This window comes from Balaenoptera borealis, assembly GCF_965194805.1.
Source record: "Balaenoptera borealis genome assembly, chromosome: 19".
NCBI lineage: Eukaryota > Metazoa > Chordata > Mammalia > Artiodactyla > Balaenopteridae > Balaenoptera > Balaenoptera borealis.
Genome location: NC_138878.1, coordinates 51,890,404 through 51,910,298, shown reverse-complemented (window position 1 = coordinate 51,910,298; position 19,895 = coordinate 51,890,404). Strand labels below are relative to the sequence as shown.

The following is a 19,895-nucleotide window of genomic DNA, read 5'->3' as shown; positions in this document are numbered from 1 at the left end:
GGTTAAGTTTACTTATTATTAGAGGGTTCCAATGCATCAGAACTGAACGTCATAACACCCTGAACTTGAAATTCCTTGTTCAATGTTTGACTTCCCTTCTAGATGCTGAGCTCCCTCCCTAAAAAGAGCTGGGACCCTATTTTCTGTCTTTCACCACTAAATCCTCTGTACTTAAAGTGGCCCCTGGCACACAGCAGATGCTTAAAGTTACCTGTTGAACAATGGATTGGAGATGTACTTCAGATTATTCTGGCATTCAACTGTTGCTCAGGTTGGAATGGAAATAGGTACATGGATACTAGTTTGGAAAACACTGTCGATAACCATATCAGAGTTAAGTGCATTTGATTTTAAGTATAATCAAAATAAAAACCACTTTCTAAGGTAAAGGCTGTAATGAGGAAATAAATGCAGTAGGTTTAAGAAAGTCAACCTGTGACATGTATTGTCACTGAGGAAAGATGAAATAGAAGCTGGAGGGAGCAGTAGGCCATCTGCTTAGGACAACAGGACGTGTGCATGCCAGAAAGCAGACAGGAGGAGCCAGGAGACTCAAGATGCAGGGCAGAGAGAAAATACTATTTGAAGAAAAAGGTACAAGACGGAAAAATACCAGGTGGAAGCGTTAGCCTATACTCAAAGGGATTTCTCTCAAACAGAAAAGAGCTAATAAGAACCTACTGTATAGCACAGGGAACTCAGTACTCCGTAATGACCTATATGGAAAAAGAATCTTGAAATATATGTATAACTGACTCACTTTGCTGCACACCTGAAACTAACACAACATTGTAAATCAACTATATTCCAATTAAAAAAAAATTTTTTTAATAAAAAAAATCAAATAAAAAAGAAGCAGGGAAAAGAGAAAAGTTTGCGGTGAAGTGGGACCTTCTCTTAACAGGTAAATTATGTCCAATGGCTTCAAACCTGTTAATATATCCTTAAGGTCATCTGCCTAATAAGGTCATATTAGGCAGTTTAAGACAAGTTGAGAAGGCTTCAAGTGCCTATTATGATAAACTTGCTAGGCAATGAAGGTAGGAGAAATAAAAAGACTTTTAAAACGCAGATCTGAGGGCCTAGCTGAGCCATAATTAGGTAGACCTAATTAAAGCAATCTTACAGATTTCTCTAAAAATACTGAGCAAACAATATATAAAATGAAGAGGAATTCACCCAAGAACACAGGCTTAGGGATTCAAGAGCAATTTAGAACATGTCAACCAAACTCTCAATAGAAGATTTGAGCGGCAAAGGGATATAAGACAAGAAACAGCAGGAACCAAAAGTCAGTTATACAAAGAAAATCAAGAAGTTCAGTGAAAGTGAGGGATGGAAAGACAACCAAGAGTGAATAAGCAAGCCTCTGTATTTTACCTTCTATAAAGATGCTATACTGATTTAGTATTGATGTTAAAATTTCAAACCTGTTTATCCCACCTGCATCAATGAATTCACTAAGACAGCAGTAGGCATAAAAAGAAGTGTAATTCAATCATGCACTAGTTTAAAACAAACAGAGTAACAAAAATCTATCCACAATTATAAAAAAAAAAGAAAACCTAACCTTGGTAAAAAGTTTAACTGGATCATATCCAGTTGATTTAGCCCATTCCTTGGTGGAAATACGTTTAATGTCACCATCTTCATTAGATGCTCTGGCTCTGGCTTCAGCTTCCATTGGTTCCCCTACAAAACAAACACCATTTTATTTTCAACTGTAATTAGTGTAGAAACTAAGCTCTCATCTACCTTTAGGGGAAAAAAGAGTCACCCATGGAGGGCACCCGCATCTGACGCATTCTGAGTTCAAGGAGACAGAATTATAACATGCTCGTCACCATCTTTTTCTACCTCAGTGTCTGAAGGCCATATGTAGAGCAGGTCCAAGTACAGACCTATAATCAGATCTGGGAACAACTCCTGCCTCTATTTACTAGATTTGTGAAACTTCCCTGAACCATGTTTCCTCACAAGAAAAATGGCAGTACCCATTTTTAAAAACACACCTTAAACACATAATATATTATCTAGCACATAACAGCAATTATTTCCCCCCGCCTTAAGCTATCAATATTAAATTAGCAAAATAAAGATAGTGCTCACCAATAAGAAAATATATCCCAACTAGTTTACTCACAGGAAGCTTCAGGGTCAGCTCTGTCAGGAGACACTTCTTGATCAGCATCTTCTTCCCCAAACAACTGGCTATAATTTAAGAGTAGTAAATATTTATGTACAACAAAATACTCTGAACAAAGGTTAACTTTTCCTACTTTCCTCAAACAACTAATTTAGTTATCTCAAATCTTTAGTAGGGCTGAAAAATAAACAATTGACAAATTATGCTCCATAAACTTAAAAGTATTAAAACAATCTGTTTAAAACAGCTTGCAGGGACTTCCCTGGTGGCACAGTGGTTAAGAATCCGCCTGCCAATGCAGGGGACACGGGTTTGAGCCTTGGTCTGGGAAGATCCCACATGCTGCAGAGCAACTAAGCTCGTGCGTCCACACTACTGAGCCTGTGCTCTAGAGCCCACGAGCCACAACTACTGAGCCCGTGTGCCACAACTACTGAAGCCCACGTGCCTAGAGCCCATGCTCTGTCAGAAGAGAAGCTACTGCAATGAGAAGCCCACGCACCACAACAAAGAGTAGCCCCGCTTGCCACAACTAGAGAAAGCCTGCACACAGCAACGAAGACCCAACGCATCCAAAACTAACTAAAAAAAAAAAACCAAAAAACAGCTTGCATCCTCATTTCAACCACAACACAGGCAGGGCTAAATTTTAGTAGACCTAGATTCATTTCTGCCAGCTAGGCTCTGCAAATTCCTATGTTAAAATCTTTGATCAAGAGACAGGTGAGCGGCTTTTACATTCCAACATGGATAATATTCCACTGCCAGAATAATAATTGTGAAGTATACCTGCAGCTAGCTGTTAAACAAATACTGACACACCTATTATGTGCGAGGCACTGGTCTAGGTGCTGGGAACTCAGCAGTGAATAAGACGGTTTTCTTTTATAAGAAATAACATAGGGCTTCCCTGGTGGCGCAGTGGTTGAGAATCTGCCTGCCAATGCAAGGGACACGGGTTCGAGTCCTGGTCTGGGAAGATCCCACGTGCCGCGGAGCGATTAGGCCCGTGAGCCACAATTGCTGAGCCTGCGCGTCTGGAGCCTGTGCTTCGCAACAAGAGAGGCTGCGATAGTGAGAGGCCCGCGCACCGCGATGAAGAGTGGCCCCCGCCTGCCACAACTAGAGAAAGCCCTCGCACAGAAACGAAGACCAAACACAGCCATAAATAAATAAATAATTTAAAAAAAAAAAAAAAAAAAAGAAATAACATAAAAGTATTAAGCTGAAATTCTCTTTCGTTAAGCAAGTTATCCTAAGAATTGTTTAATAACTTTCTAACCATTCCTCAAGCACATAACTTAAGCTATCTAAAAAGCTATCTTTTTTTTTTTTTTTTTTTGGCTGCAACACGCAGAACTTCCCCGACCAGGGATCGAACCTGTGCCCCCTGCATCGGAAGTACGCAGTCTTAACCACTGGACCACCAGGGAAGTCCGATAATAAAGCTATCTTAAAGAAATCCTTTGTACAGTAAAAATCTCAAACATCCTGATACACTTTACAAGAAAATGGCCATTTGTTTCCCACATTGGTTGTGCCCCAAAATACAGCCCCACAATGGCACGTAAGAGTTCCTATCGACTTACTTCCTCTCCGGACTTAATGTTCTGCCAAACGAGCAAGTGTAAAATAGTATGTTACTGTGGCTTTATTCGTGATTTTGCAAGTCAATCATAAAGTTAAACACTATCTTCATTTGCTTATTGCCTATCTGGGTTTCCCTTTAAGTGAAAAAATGTATGTTAGCATTATTCTGTCAGGTTGTCTTTTTCTTATTGATTCCAGGAATATACTCCAGATCACAGTTTTAGTTGCTTATATGTTAACAGCTATTTCATCCCATATAACAGCTTATTATTTATACATCATTTAATGTCTCTTGACAAGACACTAAATGAATTTGAATGTATCAATCCTTTATTTTATAATTAGCACTTGTGTATCTTGAGAAATTGTTCCTTAACCCCAAAGATAAAGATTTTCTCCTATATTAGAAAATTTTAAAGTTTTGTCTTTCACATCTGAATAATTAATCCACTTGGACTTAATTTCTATATATTGTTAATTTACACATATCCTTTGAAGTAGAGAATGCAATTTTTTTCCACATTGGTAGTGAACTGCCTTCCCTTTTATTTAGTCCCTTCTTTCATCTGGGATCTACTGTGCAACCTCAGTTACAGTCTGTTTTTCTATCCCTGCACCAGCAACTCACTAAACTATTTTTACCTTATATTAAATCTTGAAATCTGTTAGAGCAAGTCACCTCAACTTACTCTTCTCCAAGAATGTTTTGGTTCCACTTAGGCTTTATTCTTCCATATAAATTTTAGAATCAGCTGAACAAGTTCTAATAAAATCCCCAATGAGATTTTAATTAGAATTGCATTGAACCATATCAATATTTTATATACACAAATTAGTATAAATATATTTTTTGCTCTGTCAGCTAAGAGGGCCTAAAAGAAATGGCACCCCAGAACTATGCCTAAGCACTTGCATCTTGGTTCCTAGTATCATTCTTCAATTAAAGGAACCAGGGCTCCTTGAAGAAATGTCTAATTCTAGGGCTGAAGCAGGAAACATGCAAGATGAGCGTGGAGCATCTTGTAGTACCAGAAAGTAAGGAACTGCTCCAAAAAAACCCCACACATTGATGGCAGTATATCAAAGAGCACAAAGCCAACTGAAGAGCTCCCAGTGGCCAAAGCTGGAACAATTTGAGCAACAAAATAAAACAGTATTAGATTATAACCGAAACTATATTCAACATCAATGAGTCCACACTGTTATCAATAAATGGGTGAGAAGAGACAGGACAATATAGAAAGGGGAGGGAGTAACTTTACAGTGGAGAAAACAGACAAACACTACCTTAAAGTAATCAAGGCCTACATTAATAGTCATAAATCATGTTGATAACATGTACCCTTCATATGATATGATGAAAATGGCACTTTACCTCTGTGGTCTTTCTCCCAAAAATCCATAACCACAGTATTATCAAGAGAAAAACATCAGACAAATTCCGACAGTGGGGCATCCTAAAAAATACCTGACCAGGGACTTCCCTGGTAGTGCAGTGGTTAAGAATCCGCCTGCCAATGCAAGGGGACACAGGTTCAATCCCTGGTCCGGGAAGATCCCACGTGCTGTGGAGCAACTAAGCCCGTGTGCCACAACTACTGAGCCTGCGCCCTAGAGCCCGCGCACCGCAACTACTGAGCCTGCGTGCCTAGAGCCCGTGCTCCACAACGAGAAGCCACCGCAATGAGAAGCCTGTGCACCACAACAAAGAGTAGCACCCACTCGCCGCAACTAGAGAAAGCCCGCACGCAGCAACGAAGACCCAATGCAGCCAAAAAAAAAAACCTGACCAGTACTCTTCAAAACTAACAAGGTCATCAAAAACAAGGAAAGCCTTAAGAAACTGTCACAGCCCCCTTAAGGTGGGCCTAAAGACAAAACTAACTATAATGGGGTATCCTGGAACAGAAAAAACACATTGGGCAAAAACCAAGGAGATTTAAATAAACTATGGACTTTAGTTAATAAATAATGTATCAATATTGGCTCATTGTTATGTATGTATCATACTAAGATGTTAATAACAGAGGAAACTGGGTGTGGGAACTCTGTGCTATCTTCTCAATTGTTCTGTAAATCTGAAGCTGTTCTAAAAAGTCTATTAAAAAAGAAAAAAAACTGTTTGCCAAGTAAATAAACCTTGCAAGTGTATTTCTTGTGAAATTTTGTTGTTACACCATTATATGTTTACTTTTCTGAGTGATTATACCTTAATCAAAAAATAAGGAAAACTAATGTTTGCTGTAGATTTCTAGAAAATATTTTTTATGAGGTTGATAGTTCTCTTCCTAGTTTACTAAGAATTTTTGTCATGAAAAGGTGTTTGCTAAATTTTACCAAATGCTTTTTCGACACCTATGAAGATTATATATAGTTTCTCATTAAATTCTTAATGAAGTAAATGCCATTTATAGATTTTTCTAGTGTTAAACTATGCTTGCATTCCTGGAATAAATACAGCTTGGTTATGGTATACTTTTTGTTTTATACCATTCTAGATTTGTATGCTAATGTTTTGCATAGGATTTTTTCATCTACATTTATGAATGAGAATGTCTCACAATTTTCCTCTTATAACGGCCTTAACTGTTTTGTTTTGTTTTTTATATAATGTATGTAGGACATCCCTGGCAGCACAGTGGTCAAGAACCCTCCTGCCAATGCAGGGGACACGGGTTCGAGTCCTGGTCCAGAAAGATCCCACATGCCACAGATCCAGGAAGCCTGTGCACAACTACCGAGCCTGCGCTCTAGAGCCCACGAGCCACAACTACCGAGCCTGCAAGCCACACCACTAAAGCCCGCGTGCCTAGAGCCCGTGTTCCGCAACAAGAGAAGCCACTGCAATGAGAAGACCGCACACCACAACAAGGAGCAGCCCCCGCTCACCGCAACTAGAGAAAGCCTGCGCACAGCAACGAAGACCCAATGCAGCCAAAAGTAAATAAATAAGTATATAAATAACAAAATGCCCTCTCTTAAGAAGAAAAAAGGTTATTTATTTATTCATGCATGCATGCATGCAGTGCTTGGTCTTAGTTGCGGCATGCAGACTCTTAGTTGCAGCATGCGTGTGGGATCTAGTCCCCTGACCCAGGATCGAACCTGGGCCCCCTGCAAGAGGAGCACGGAGTCTTACCCACTGGACCACCAGAGAAGTCCCCAGCCTTAACTGGTTTTGCTATCAAAGATATGATAGCCCCAAAACATGAAGTATTCCATTTTTTAAAAAAAATTTCTGAGACTTTATATAAGATTAGAATGATATATTCCTTGCAAATTTAGTGGAAATCACCTATAAATTCACATAGGTTTGATGTATCAGTCAGAGGAATTTAACCCACTGATTAAATTTCCCTAGGGAGCCTTCTATTTCTTTTTGAGTCATTTTCTAAGTTTTTAAAATGAATTTATCCAATCATTAAGTTTTTTAAATGTACTGACATAGGGACTTTCCTGGTGGTCTAGTGCTTAAGCATCCACCTTCCAATGCAGGGGGTGCGGGTTCCACCCTTGGTCAGGGAACTAAGTCCGCACGCAGCCTGAGTACGCAGGCCACAACTAGAGAGCCTGCATGCCACAGCAGAGGATCCTGCGTGCCGCAACAAAGACCCAACGCAGCTGGGGGTGGGGGTGGGGGGGATATGTACTGGCATAATCTTTTATCATCCCATTTTTTCCCCTTATTATTCTAATCTGTGTTGAGATTATATTCCCCACTTAGTTATCTATCCCCCTCTCCTTTTTATGATCAAACTTGCCAATTTATTTTTTGCTCTTACCTCAATTATATCGTTCCTTCTAATTTTTTTGACTTTATGTTGTTCTTTTTCTAACATAAGTTGGATCCTTTGCTCATTAATGTTCACCTCTCTTCATGTGTGTAAGCCTGTATCTTTTCTTCCAACTACCACATTCAATGTATCCTACAAGTTCCACATGTAGTATTTTCAGTATTTTTACAAAGTATTTTCAACTTCCATTATTTCTTTTTTAACCAATGAGTTACTTCTAAGTATGTTTTAGTATTTCCAAATACATAGATTTGTATTCATTTAGTTACATGCCTGTCTCCAGTCAGACTAAGCTTCATCATCGTAAGTACAATTTCTCCAAGGTATTCAAATAAAAATGACCCCACTGTCCATGATCAGTACTAAAAATATGCCCAGAAACATATATACTCTTACTTGAACAAATATTTTGCCCAAACGATGCAATGAATAGGTTCTGAAGGTGTGTTACGAATTGTACAGCCAGGAAAAGTTCTCTGGGTTGGTTTGGGATGACATTCGTAACACTCAGTCACACCCTGCAAAGTCAGGATATGAGAAAAACATTTATCCCATCATGGTGGTTTCTCAATATTGTAATATAATCATAAACATTTCATTCCTTCATCTATATTCCAACTGTCAAGAAAATTTTAAAATATTAGTAACTCCAAAATCCTTACTTTACAGATAAGGAACTACAACGTAAAAGTTAATTGAATCTACCATAGTCACAGCTAAGACTAAGCCAGGACTTCTCTGATTCCTGGCCCGGTGAGGAGAAACTACAAGTTTACCTTGATCACACTAAACAGACAGGGAAAACTACTAGAAAGACAAATAACAACTTTCCAACCAATTATCTCTCAAATTTGTGAAACTCAGTTATTTAAATATTATTTATAGATTTACCTTATAAGCTCCTGAAGATTAAGTGAATTTAAAGCATTAATTTCCAGAGCTATCCAGATACATGGAAAAATCCTAAGTATTGCCAAACCAAATACTCTTCATTTCGTTGCTAAAGGGTTATGTTTAAAGTTATACTGTAAGGAATCCTTGAAAGAAGTCCATGGCACCTGAGATAATTTTCTAAAACTTAGAATGAGTATTCTTTATCTTGGCAATTCTCAATCTCAGTCTTAACACATACTAGTGTCTCAGGATCATGGTAATGAACAATGTCTTTCTAATAATGGTTAAAGACCCCAAACCTGCAAATAATATTTTAATATAAATTGCAGCAGATCCAGTGTTTTCTCCATAATGCCATTTCTGGTGTCCTTCCAATATGCTTTCTCGGGGGCAGCCATATGGCAAGCAGTCACCCCTCATAAACTGATATTTATAAGTCTTTGTAGAATGATATAAATTAAGCTTTCGAAGAGTAATATTAAACAGTAAAAACAACTGAAGCACGGCCACAATCTTCAGTATGGAAAAACTGCCAAAGAGCAGACAAAAATACCAAATTTCAAGTAGAGTGTTAATTCCTTTTAGTTTCAAAACCTGCTAAATGATTCTTCGAATGTATCTATGTTTAATTTCTTAAAAGAATTCAAAGAAAAAAGATTTGAGCAGCAAACGAATAACAATGCTGAGACTGTATAAAACTGGGTTGTGAACACACATGTATTTGTTCTTATTCTCTAGTTTTATCTAAATATTTGAAATATCAATACTTTACAAATACTCCAAAGTTTTTTTTCAAAGTACTCTTCAGATCTATAAATCCAGACTTTAGACAAGTAACTTTTTAGAAGGCTGGTTTACCATATATCAACTACAACATGACATGTAGTCTCATGGCTACTAAGAATTTAAAAAGGCAAGTTTATTATGCTTGCCAGCCTAAGGATTTTAATATATAAGCTACATGAAACAAAGTAGCACAGAGCTAAAAGATCTTTGCCTGTACTCTTTTTGGTACCTTTATAGCATCTAAGTTTTATAGGAGCACAAAATAATCCTTACATCCTGGATGCTGACAAGCCCATGTCATATATATCCAAAGTTTACTTCTTCCCTCCTTAAGTTCCCAAATAAATATGCGGGAAGCAAAAAACAAACCAAACCAAACCAAACCAAAAAAAAGTACTTTACCTTTTTGATAGTGGTTACTTGTCCAAGATAACCAGCAGTTCCACTCTCAATAAGAGGGACATCAGCTGCTAGACACATTCTATTAACATGGTTTCGGGCAGCTGGAAGAAAAATACTAGTTAACAGGAGTTTACAAAAAAAAAAGAAAAAAAGAAAAAAGAAATTATGTAGTTACCTTTAATTAGGATGAAATTTACCCAAACCATTTTTTATTGTTTTTATTTCATGTACAACTTTCTTATAGCTATGACCAGAGTAATACAACTGTTATAGACATTTAAGAGACATTCAACAGCAAAATTTCAAAGATAAGAAATTTATATCACAAATTTACTGTAGGAGAAGCACCCCTATATATTACTTTTTAATACCAAAGTGCCATCTTCCTCTTCTATTGCTGTACCTACTTCTATTAAATATGGCTAAAACATTGTTTCAATGTTTTCCAACCCCTTAACTTGCTCTTATTCCAATAAAACTATCAGGTAATACATGGAAGTAAATGGAGAATGTGGAGTATCAACTTTGGAACTATTTATCTTTTTTTTTTGCTGCACAGCCTGCAGGGTATTAGTTCCCCGACCAAGGATCAAACCCACGCCACCTCAGTAGAAGCTCAGAGTCTCAACCACTGGACCACCAGGGAAGTCCCAACGTGGAACTATTAAGGCAGTTTAAGGTGAGGGGAAAAAAGATGAGTCTGGTTAAAAGAGTTATCCTCTTTCTCATGCTACTTTGTATGTTTTCTCTTTTGATATTTCTGGCCCCAAATTGTTACAAACTCATTTGACAGATGTACTTTTACATGTGGAAGTAGTTACAGAAAGAGTATTAAGTATTTTCACCCCACATTCCAGACACAAAGATTTGTTAACAATAACTGGCTATATGATACTTGATTATATGAAATATCACCAACTTGTGTAAAGTTTAAATGGTACAAAATGTGTACACGTAATAGGATCCAATCTGATATATTACAGCACCAGATATACCCAAAATAATTCAAGAGCCATGACTTCTATGCTACCTTTGACATCCTGTTGCCTTACTCTCAAAACAGTGGTTTTCAGCCATAATTGCCCTTTAGATCATCTGGGGAACTGTGAAAAAATATGATCTTTAGGTCCCATTTAGAGTTTGACTCAATTGGTTTTGGGAGAAATTTGGGCACTGATATTTCTTAGATCTCCACATACACGAAGGAAGTCACACTGTGCTTAAGTGCTGGGATAATCTGAAACAAATATACATGCACGCAACCTATGCATCATCCTCTTTAATGATTTTAACTTCCCCTATATTCACACTAGTTCTAGTTAAAATTACAATCAATTGGCAAGCTTTAAACCTGATCTTACTTCCCTTTAGGTCTTTTAAGTTCTAACTCATAAGGAAATATTTTAATTAACACTAATTGTGTAAACAACCTTGTTATGGAGGAAGGGAAATACTTAGAATTAAAAGTATTAAAATAATCTCACCTCTGTTATCTAAAGCATTCATAACCAATATAAATTGTCGAAAAAATTCCACATTATAGTCAGGGCTACAAAGTAAAACAACAACAAAAAAAAAAGGTCACCAAAACAACCGGCCTTACACATGAGCTTCACAGTATAATACAGGGTCCTAAAAAGCACATTAAAGTAATAAAAGTACAAAAATAACTGATATTAGGGGTCTCTACAATATAGATAGGTTTGATTTTTCCCCAAACACGAGAAACAAATGTAAACCACACATCCGTTTTGGCCAGCTACCTCGGGCACAGAGCAGAATCTCAAACTGGCATGACTTCGAGAGTCCCACCAGGCCTTCTTGGGGCAGCAAGTGCCTGGGAACATACAAAGAATACATTCCCAGGATCTGCCTGGCCTGTAGCTTCACCTCACATGGTCAGGATCAGGCAGGGTTCAGGCCCCTAGGGTCCCTGCTTTTAGCAGCACTGGGAAAGCAACACAGGGTAAGGAGGTTGTAGGGCTACAGGCAAGCTTGTAGAGCAAACATCCAGAGAATGAAAAGAAAGCTGGAAACACAAATTCCCTGAGAAAGCCTAAGACTTTCTCTAATCCAGGCCTCAAACAAGAACTCATTATTTTTAAAACCACTTACTTGTGGACAACAACGATAGATAAAGGACATTTAGATGCAGGGTTCCTTTGCCCCAACGCCTCCACAATTATATTTTTACTCTATCTTTACTGAGATCAGAGTATATTTATGTACCACCAAAACTACTGCCCCATCACAATTCCCAGTGTTATATTACAGAAGTCACAGTCCTAATAAACAAATTATTTTGAGAGGGAACCTTTTAAACTGAAAAAGGCCACAGCTGAAATCGATCAGAATGAGAGCAATATATTTAGAAAAGTCTGAATCATCATGTATATTGATTTCTTATAGTTTAGAATATCTCTTTATTTAAAACAATATAAGGTCCTTTTAGGTTTCCAAGTAACTTATTTATTGAAAGTATTAAAGTAAATGACCTCTTTTCTAAATCATTCAAATTATATATATATATATACATATATATATACACACATATATATATATGAACTGTTAAAAGAATGTCACTTACGTGGACACAACCTACTACATTTTAATAATTCTAGAAAAATCATTTTTAAATAAGCAGAATGACTCTGAGTTCATATATTCAGCTAATAAAAGTATCTTATACTTTAAAGGTTTAATTAAAAATTCACAGCAAACACAATTTTGCAACATAATAATTAGAGCATACTTCATGATGCTGTCATGGTAGGCTATGATATTAGCTTTCGGGTAAAACTGCAGTACACTTTCTTTGGCAACCTGGAAAAACAAACAACACTAAATTACTAATTTACTAAATTACTACAACATTTCTATCTGAATATGAAATCTATCTATGGCAGACAATAGTTATTTCACCTATTTATATACACTTGTACATGAATGGCAAGCTTCAGCAAAAATGTCAAATGCAGTAACGAAGTGTCATTCAACAAATATTTACTAAGCATCTTCCATATATCAGAAACTGTATACGGCACTTGGTGAGCAAAAGTGACATTAATCAAATAACCATCCAGATAAATTTAACTACAAACTATGATAAATGATACATAGAAAAAGTAGAGGCTGTAATGAGTGGAAGATATGATTTAGTCTAAGAGATTTAGGAAAGCACCCCTAGAGAAAATTTGAAAAATGAAAAGGAGAAAAGAGTGAAAGTTTGCCCAAAAAGCTGGGAGAAAAGCAAAGAGAAAGATGTTTTAAAACCTTGAATCAAGATGGGACATTCAAGGAACTAAAGAAAGATCAGGATGGCTAGAACCTCAGGGGAGGCTGTCTTCTTCTAAAGGGAACAATGGCATAAGCTGTAGCTTCTCTTGCCCACAAATACAGGAGCAGCCAAGCTCCAGGGAATGTAGGAACACAAGGCTCATTCTAAGTAAACGATCAGAAATTTAAGAAGGGGACACCATTTACAGGATTGGGTAGAGCACTTTTATTTCCTCTGTAGATAAGAAAGGATGGCACAGTCTTCTGTCCTTTTCTAGAGATCTTCTTATTCTTCATAATTCCTCAGCTAAAAAGAGATGGCTTCCCCCATATTCTCCCTCCTACTAGAGAGTCCAAATTAACCTAATACCATAAATGGAAGATCCACCAAAGGGCAGAAATATAAATGAATAAATAGAAATGATATGAGAAATACAAAGTTACCTGGGCCTTTGATCTTCCAACATGTTTCTTTTGAAACAAAAACTGCCTGTTGAGGTTGCTGACATCAATAGTATCCAGATCAATCTACAAATGCATAAACCCCAGATAAATCACAAATTTCCTGGTATGTTTGAGCAATACGTATCACTATCCTCAGCATCCATAACCCAGAACTTTTGATATTTGCTACGTTAGTGGAGAAAATGCTTTTTGACCAACATACTAAAGTTGTTAAATTGATAAAAATAATTTAATGCGTATTAAAACAAGATTTAATTTCAGAGACACCTTTCTCAAAAATATTTTAGAAAGGATGCTTTTTTTGTTCATTTGTTTAATCATACTGGCAAACATGTTAGGAAATTCCTTAGACGACAAAATGATGCTGAAAATGCATTATATTTCCATCATTTCTCTATCAATCTGATTACTCTTTCAAATCCAACATAATAGATTTAACTGTGCCCTGTTCTTTTTCTTAAATAATACTTGGCAAATAGATTTATTGAATTTTTGCTGCTTTCTTTAATTCAACAGTCTTTACCCACACACAATTTCATTTACAATCATTACTTGAGGGGTGTGGAGGGAAACTTCTACACAAGGTTAGAAGTCTCACGTTTTAAGTCTTATCTAACTGCTGCTTCAAAATAAATATAAGAGAAGAAATAATTATAACTAAAACCATTTTCACTCCATTTCAATAAATTTACATGAAGAGTAATCAAATGTTCTAACTGCGAAACACCCTAATGGTTTTGGTGAAAATCACCAAAACATATAATCACCTAACATTTTTTATCTTTGCTTTCTAAATTTACTACAAAAATTAAACCAAATAAAAAAGGATCAGCATTTATTTTTCAGGGGCCCCAATTCACTGTCTTGTCTATTACAAAATGATCCTTTTGAAGAAGTATCAGTAGGTATTAGCTATGCCACATTCATATTTGGGATACAGAACTGAATGGAAAGACTAACCCTATAAAAACCAATGGAAAATGCGTAAATGCTTTTCCCCCCAGTCACTCATTTATTAGTTCAGTCGGCCACCTCTACTTTTTTTTTTTAATTCCATGTTTCCACTACACCTTAAGATGCTATAAACTCACATCCAAATTTCAGGTTACAACTCCAATCTCTAAAAAGTTTACATTAACAGAAATGACTTGACTCAGAATGACAGTAGCTTCCCGTCACTGTACAGCAATGCAAAAGTTAAAATCCTAACCAATACCTTTAACGAAATAATCTACGGTGATAACAATGACAGTCACGCAGATTGTACCCAGAAGAGAGGGGCGCGAGCCACAAAGGAGTTCTAGCTAAGTTACTAAACCCCACCGTACCTCACTTTTCCTCTTATCTGTTAAAAATAAAATGGGATGAAGACAGGGTTTACAAGCCTATGATGGTAGCGAACATTAAGTGCGTTAAGGGGAGTAAACCGCGCAGGACAGCGCCGGGCTCGGGACAAGCGCTCAGTAGGTCCTGGTGGTTACCACTGCCATCCTCTGCTCTGCATATTATCTGAGTTAAGGGGGACTTCGAATTGAACACTCACAACATCCCCAAGGGACTCGAGACAATCCTCTCCTGCCTCCGGTTAAAGCTGGGGAACTGCTCTGAAGCGAAGACACGAGGGCTCTTCCACACCCCAGAGCCGCCACAAATTGGCGCTGCCTGGGAGGCGGGGGACGGCTCTTCGCGGGACGCCCGGAAGACCCGGGCCCTTGGCCTCCTCAGCGTGCGGAGCGGGCCCGGCGTGCAGCGGCGCCCACCCCGTAGCCGCCGAAGAGCTCCCTCTAGGCGGGCAGCGACGACCCCAGGGCCTCCTGGTCCGCCCCCGCACCCACAGCTCAGGTCCGGACCTCCGGGCCCCGATCCCCCGGCCCCGTCTCCACGGCCCGCCATTCACCCCGCGCGCACGCCTGGCCCTCACCAGGTCGATGTGGGAGAAGCCGGTGAGCACGAGGTTTTTGAGGAGCTCGCAGCCGATGCCGCCCGCACCCACCACCAGGACCCGGCCCCCGGCCACGGCCTCGGCCAGCTCCCGCGGCAGCCCCCGCGACAGTGCCATGGCGGGACAACCACGAGCCTCGGCGCAGGCGGAGGCGGGAGAACTGAGCCGCGGCCGGAAGTGGGTGGGGGAGGGGCGGTCTAGCTTCCGTTCCTGCGCACTGCGGCCGCCTGTCGGCGCTGAGTGGGCGGGGCCTGGGGACCTGGCCAGTCCGAGAGCGGCCCGGGCTGGGCTGGGCTGTGAGCGGAAGACTCTTCACACCTCCGGCTGTACTCGAGCCTGGTAGTGCTTCGCACCGAGGCGCGTAGTTCTGCTATCCGGTTTAAGATTTATTAGATTTTTGATGTGTAGTTTTAAAAAATACTTTGCAGCATATATGTAACCAAGCAAAGGCCTCTTATGCCCCAAGTGAAGAAAGCCAAACTCTGACAAGGGGAGTTTGCAGCAAAGTAAGGACATACTGCAGGGTGACAAGCAAGGGAGTGGGAAGCAAGCCTCAGATCCACTTCAACTTGGTCTCTGAGTTAGGATTTTTTTTTTAAGGGTGAGGAATGGACTATTTCCTGCCACATCAGTAAACAAAGGATGTCATAGTCATCAGCAATTGCAGCCCTCCATCCGTGAGCTGGTGAGCCCCAAGGAAACTCAGGAAGGAAAGAATACCTGCCATCTAGCAGCCATTAGACTGCAGCCACTCCCTACCGTGAGCCCTGAGGGAACTGAGGATGTGAAAACAGGATACTGGCCCCAGATAGCTGAGGTGCATATCAAAGGACTGATTTCAGTGAGCCCAGACTCTTGCATCTTCCCATACATAGAAAAGCGCTAAATTCCTTAATTTGGGGTATCTGGTTTTCTTAATTTAGAATAATCCTTTTGATGTTCCAACTACCTGCCCTTTGTTGCAAAACTTCTATATAACCTGGCTCCCCCCCCCGCCCCCCCCAGAGCAGTTTTCTCAGGGTTACTTGAGATGCTACCTCCTGGGCTTGAAGTCCTAAAAATTCCCGCCAAATAAAACGTAACTCTCAACTTTTAGGTTGTGAATAATTTTTCAAGTCCACAAGGGGAAGAACAAAGAGGCTGGGATTAGTCATCATCTTGTGACATTTCTTAATTGTAGTTTTGGGAGTTAGGATGTCTCTGGTTTACAGTTTTCTGGCCACGTGGTCCATGGTTCAGGAGTCTGTTAGCTCATCTTCCTCTGGAGAAACAACATGAGTTTATATCTTAATGATGACACGTACAATAGCAAGGTTAGTACATTAACGATGTTATCAACAACAGCAATTTTAGCCATCTGACTCTGGGTGATTAGTGTTCAGTTAGCACAGGATTGAGATCAGAGGGGATAAGAAAGGGAATAAAGTTTTGGAGAGAGAGATTTATCATAAACTCAGTAAAGGAACTCGATTTCCAGGGGACTCAGTTTCAGTTACAAAGTACGTCCTGGGAAAATATTGATGGTGGAAACACTCATAATATTGAATGAAAAGGATACAAGGACTTCCCTGGTGGTCCAGTGGTTAAGAATCCGCCTTCCAGTGCAGGGGACGCAGGTTCGATCCCTGATCAGGGAACTAAGATCCCACATGCCATGGGGAAACTAAGCCAGCACCTGCAACTACTGAGCACATGCACTCTGGAGCCCACGAGCCACAATGAAGAGCCCGGCAGGCAAAAAAAAAGAAAAAGAAAAGAAAAAGATACAAAACCACACATATGATTAAATTTTGTTAAGAAAAACTTTTTTTAAACTGGAAGAAAATAACCATGGTTAATATTTTTGTGTATCTGTGTGTGATGAAATTGTGGACAATTTTTATTTCTCCTCTAAACTTTACTGTATTTCCCAGATGCTCATACTCCTCAAAGAAAATGTGAATTTTAAAATCAGAAAAAATTATTAGAAGAAAAAAGGAAAAGATGGTGTGAAAGGAAAATCAAAATAGAGTATTGCTAAGAGAGCTGTCTAAAATGGAGCTGGAAGGCCAATGACAAAGTAATTTATGCATGGCTCAGCCTGGATGAAATCTGACGTTTTGACCACTTACTGTCCTAATGAAGGCATCCAGAACATCTGCCAGAAACTTGATACTTATTACCCTTACCCTAATATAACTCATGACAGCCTATCTATTTATCAGATCCTTAACCTAAAACAACTCGTGACCGAGTATTTCTTTTCTTGTGTCAGAGTACAGTCTCGTGGCTTTTGCCTTTATAAGCCCCTGACTTTTTCTCTTCCCCGGAACACTCCTTCCGTTTTAATCAAATCTGTGTCTTCCGAATTGCAATTCTTACGACGCCAAATATACTCTTTTCTTATCTTCTTTCTTCGTTTCGTTGGTTGACGGTGGAAAACAGAGGAAAATGCTTTTGACTTCTGTGGTCTTTCTCATCAGTTGCTTCGTTCACCAACCACACACCAAGCCTGATCTGTGAGGAGTACTCAGTCTGTTGCCCTGATCCATGAGACGAAGGAAGGGCCAGGGCACCTAACCATGGTTGGGGCGGGAGGCACCCTTGCATAGTAAGCTGCTGATGTTCCTTCCCTACTATTGGCTCTCATAAAGGCCCCCTGTGGCAGCTAAAGCTAACAGAGGTCTTCAACAAAATGCTGACCTTCCTTCATCCACTAGACACACAGTGGATAGAGCCACCTTCCTTTGCTTCTTTCCTGCCTCCCTCCTGCCTTTGCCTGGGCTGGGCACCTAACCCTGAGGCTTTGCTTTTCTTCGTGGGTTGGTGTGTTGTTAAAAACAAGATACAAGCTCAGAATGGAGTCGCTTATGCTAAGCCTCATGTCACCAAACTGAGACTTAATTACAGTTTCGGCTCTCCCAGAAACAGAATCTTAAACCGTCACTCAGGAATCACCGGAACAGCACTGGTTAGGTAATCTACCTGAGAGACCCCTGCAGTCCCCTAAAGGAAAGTAACGTGGCAATAACCAACCCCCTTTTTTGCTGATATAACTTTCTTGTTCCTGTCCCTTTCTGCCTGTAAAAGTCATTTTGTTTAGCTCCTTGAAGCTCCTTCCTTTCTGCTAGATTGGGTGCTGCCTGGTTCCAATTGATTTTTGCTCAAATAAATTCTTATGCCTCAGTTTATCTTTTAACAGTGCGTATAAAGTATAAAATGCCTGCCCACCTTAACAAATTCAAATAGGATGCAAGTGCAGGAAGTAAACACTGAAAAGCACCACTCACAAAACTGCACACCTAATCCTACTCCTCAGGGCCTTGCTGGTGTTTATATTTCCAGATCTAGATCTTTTACACAGCACTATGAAGAGTTTTACATTTAAGTGGGTTCACACTAGACTTGTTTTCTCATTATTTTGCTTCCTTAACAATATGTCACAAACATTATTTCTATGGGATCATGGGAACGCCCCTGCTAATCTGTACTCTATTTAGGTAAGACCTGATACGAACATGTATAACTAGATTGAAGAACATGTTTGGTTGGAAGCACAAGTTGTCTCCACCTAAAAGTCAGCCACATTACACCTCGCTCAGATATCTGCAAATGTCTGTATCAACAGTTTAAAGCAACAATTCTACCCCATCCTCTCATCAAAGGAGGGTACTCTCTGGCCATTTAAATAAATCCAAAGTGATATACCTGCAAATATAAGCAGTATGTTTTGTGCTCCAGTTGGAGTGAGTGGTCTGACAGTCTGAGGGACTCTCTGCCCACAACAGAAGTGCCACAGGGGAACCGGCGGTCACTTCTCCAGCATGACAGAGAGGAGGAATCAAAACCTCTCTCTGCAGGTCCACACTCAGCCTCAAAACCTCTCTTTGCAGGTCCACACTCAGCCTGGGCCCTGCAAACCCAGTGATCCTGAAATATCACTGACCAACACCTTCGCTTTCTTCTACACAGCCAGCCACTTTCTGCCAGGTGCCTCCCACCCTCCCAGGAAAGGGGGAGAGGGCAGGGCAGCATCAGGTAGGGTTCTCACCAGTCACACACTGCCCAGGAGAACCACACCTCATGATAATATGGGCCTAATGTGTTATTTACCAAAGTTTATGTTTATTAACATAAATCAATCAACTTGTTTATGTTAATACCCAGTTTCCTCATCCATGCAGGCAAACAGCAGGTCTGTACACAGCTGGTGGAGGTGTTTTCATGCTGCTGTCAAGGGGTAGCAGAATGGAAGCAGCTGATAACATAAAAACTAAATGGAGAAAGGGGAGATTGGACAGGTAGACAGCTGGATGGAAGGACAATGTCCAGAAGAGAGAAAGGGCCCCCTTCCTGTGATGCTTTAGGGGCAGGAGGTGAGGGCGGAGAGCCTGGGGTGGGGGAACACCAGGCAGGTCTAAACAGCTCATGTCACAGGGCAGGAGCCTCAAGCAGCTGGAGCAGCTCCAGTAGTTTGCTCTGTCAGCATCCAGGGACGGCAAAAGTGCCGAGGCTGCAGGGGTAGTACGTGGCTGGCTGCGCTCATGGCTCTCCAGCTGCTCTCCCTCCTAGAACCCACCGGTCTGCTAACATAGGATCACCTGCCCTCTGGGCTACAGAG

General features: G+C 40.0%; 1 protein-coding gene across 4 annotated transcripts in view; it reads right to left on the bottom strand.

Moving 5' to 3' along the window:
* Positions 1 to 15,480, bottom strand: part of UBA2 (ubiquitin like modifier activating enzyme 2) — a 31,738-nt gene extending 16,258 nt beyond the window's left edge. The window contains exons 1-8 of one of the 4 annotated variants that reach the window (XM_082366501.1): positions 15,275 to 15,480; positions 13,333 to 13,416; positions 12,365 to 12,435; positions 11,097 to 11,161; positions 9,613 to 9,713; positions 7,927 to 8,048; positions 2,144 to 2,211; positions 1,571 to 1,692 (exon numbers count right to left, since the gene is read on the bottom strand). In XM_082366501.1, coding sequence (XP_082222627.1) covers positions 1,571 to 1,692; positions 2,144 to 2,211; positions 7,927 to 8,048; positions 9,613 to 9,713; positions 11,097 to 11,161; positions 12,365 to 12,435; positions 13,333 to 13,416; positions 15,275 to 15,412 — 771 coding nt within the window. In that variant the 5' untranslated portion in view covers positions 15,413 to 15,480. Of the gene's footprint in view, positions 1 to 1,570; positions 1,693 to 2,143; positions 2,212 to 7,926; positions 8,049 to 9,612; positions 9,714 to 11,096; positions 11,162 to 12,364; positions 12,436 to 13,332; positions 13,417 to 14,896; positions 15,217 to 15,274 lie in introns of those variants that run through there. The other 3 variants (XM_082366499.1, XM_082366500.1, XM_082366502.1) reach the window with 3 other exon arrangements.
* Between the last annotated feature and the right edge of the window lie 4,415 nt (positions 15,481 to 19,895).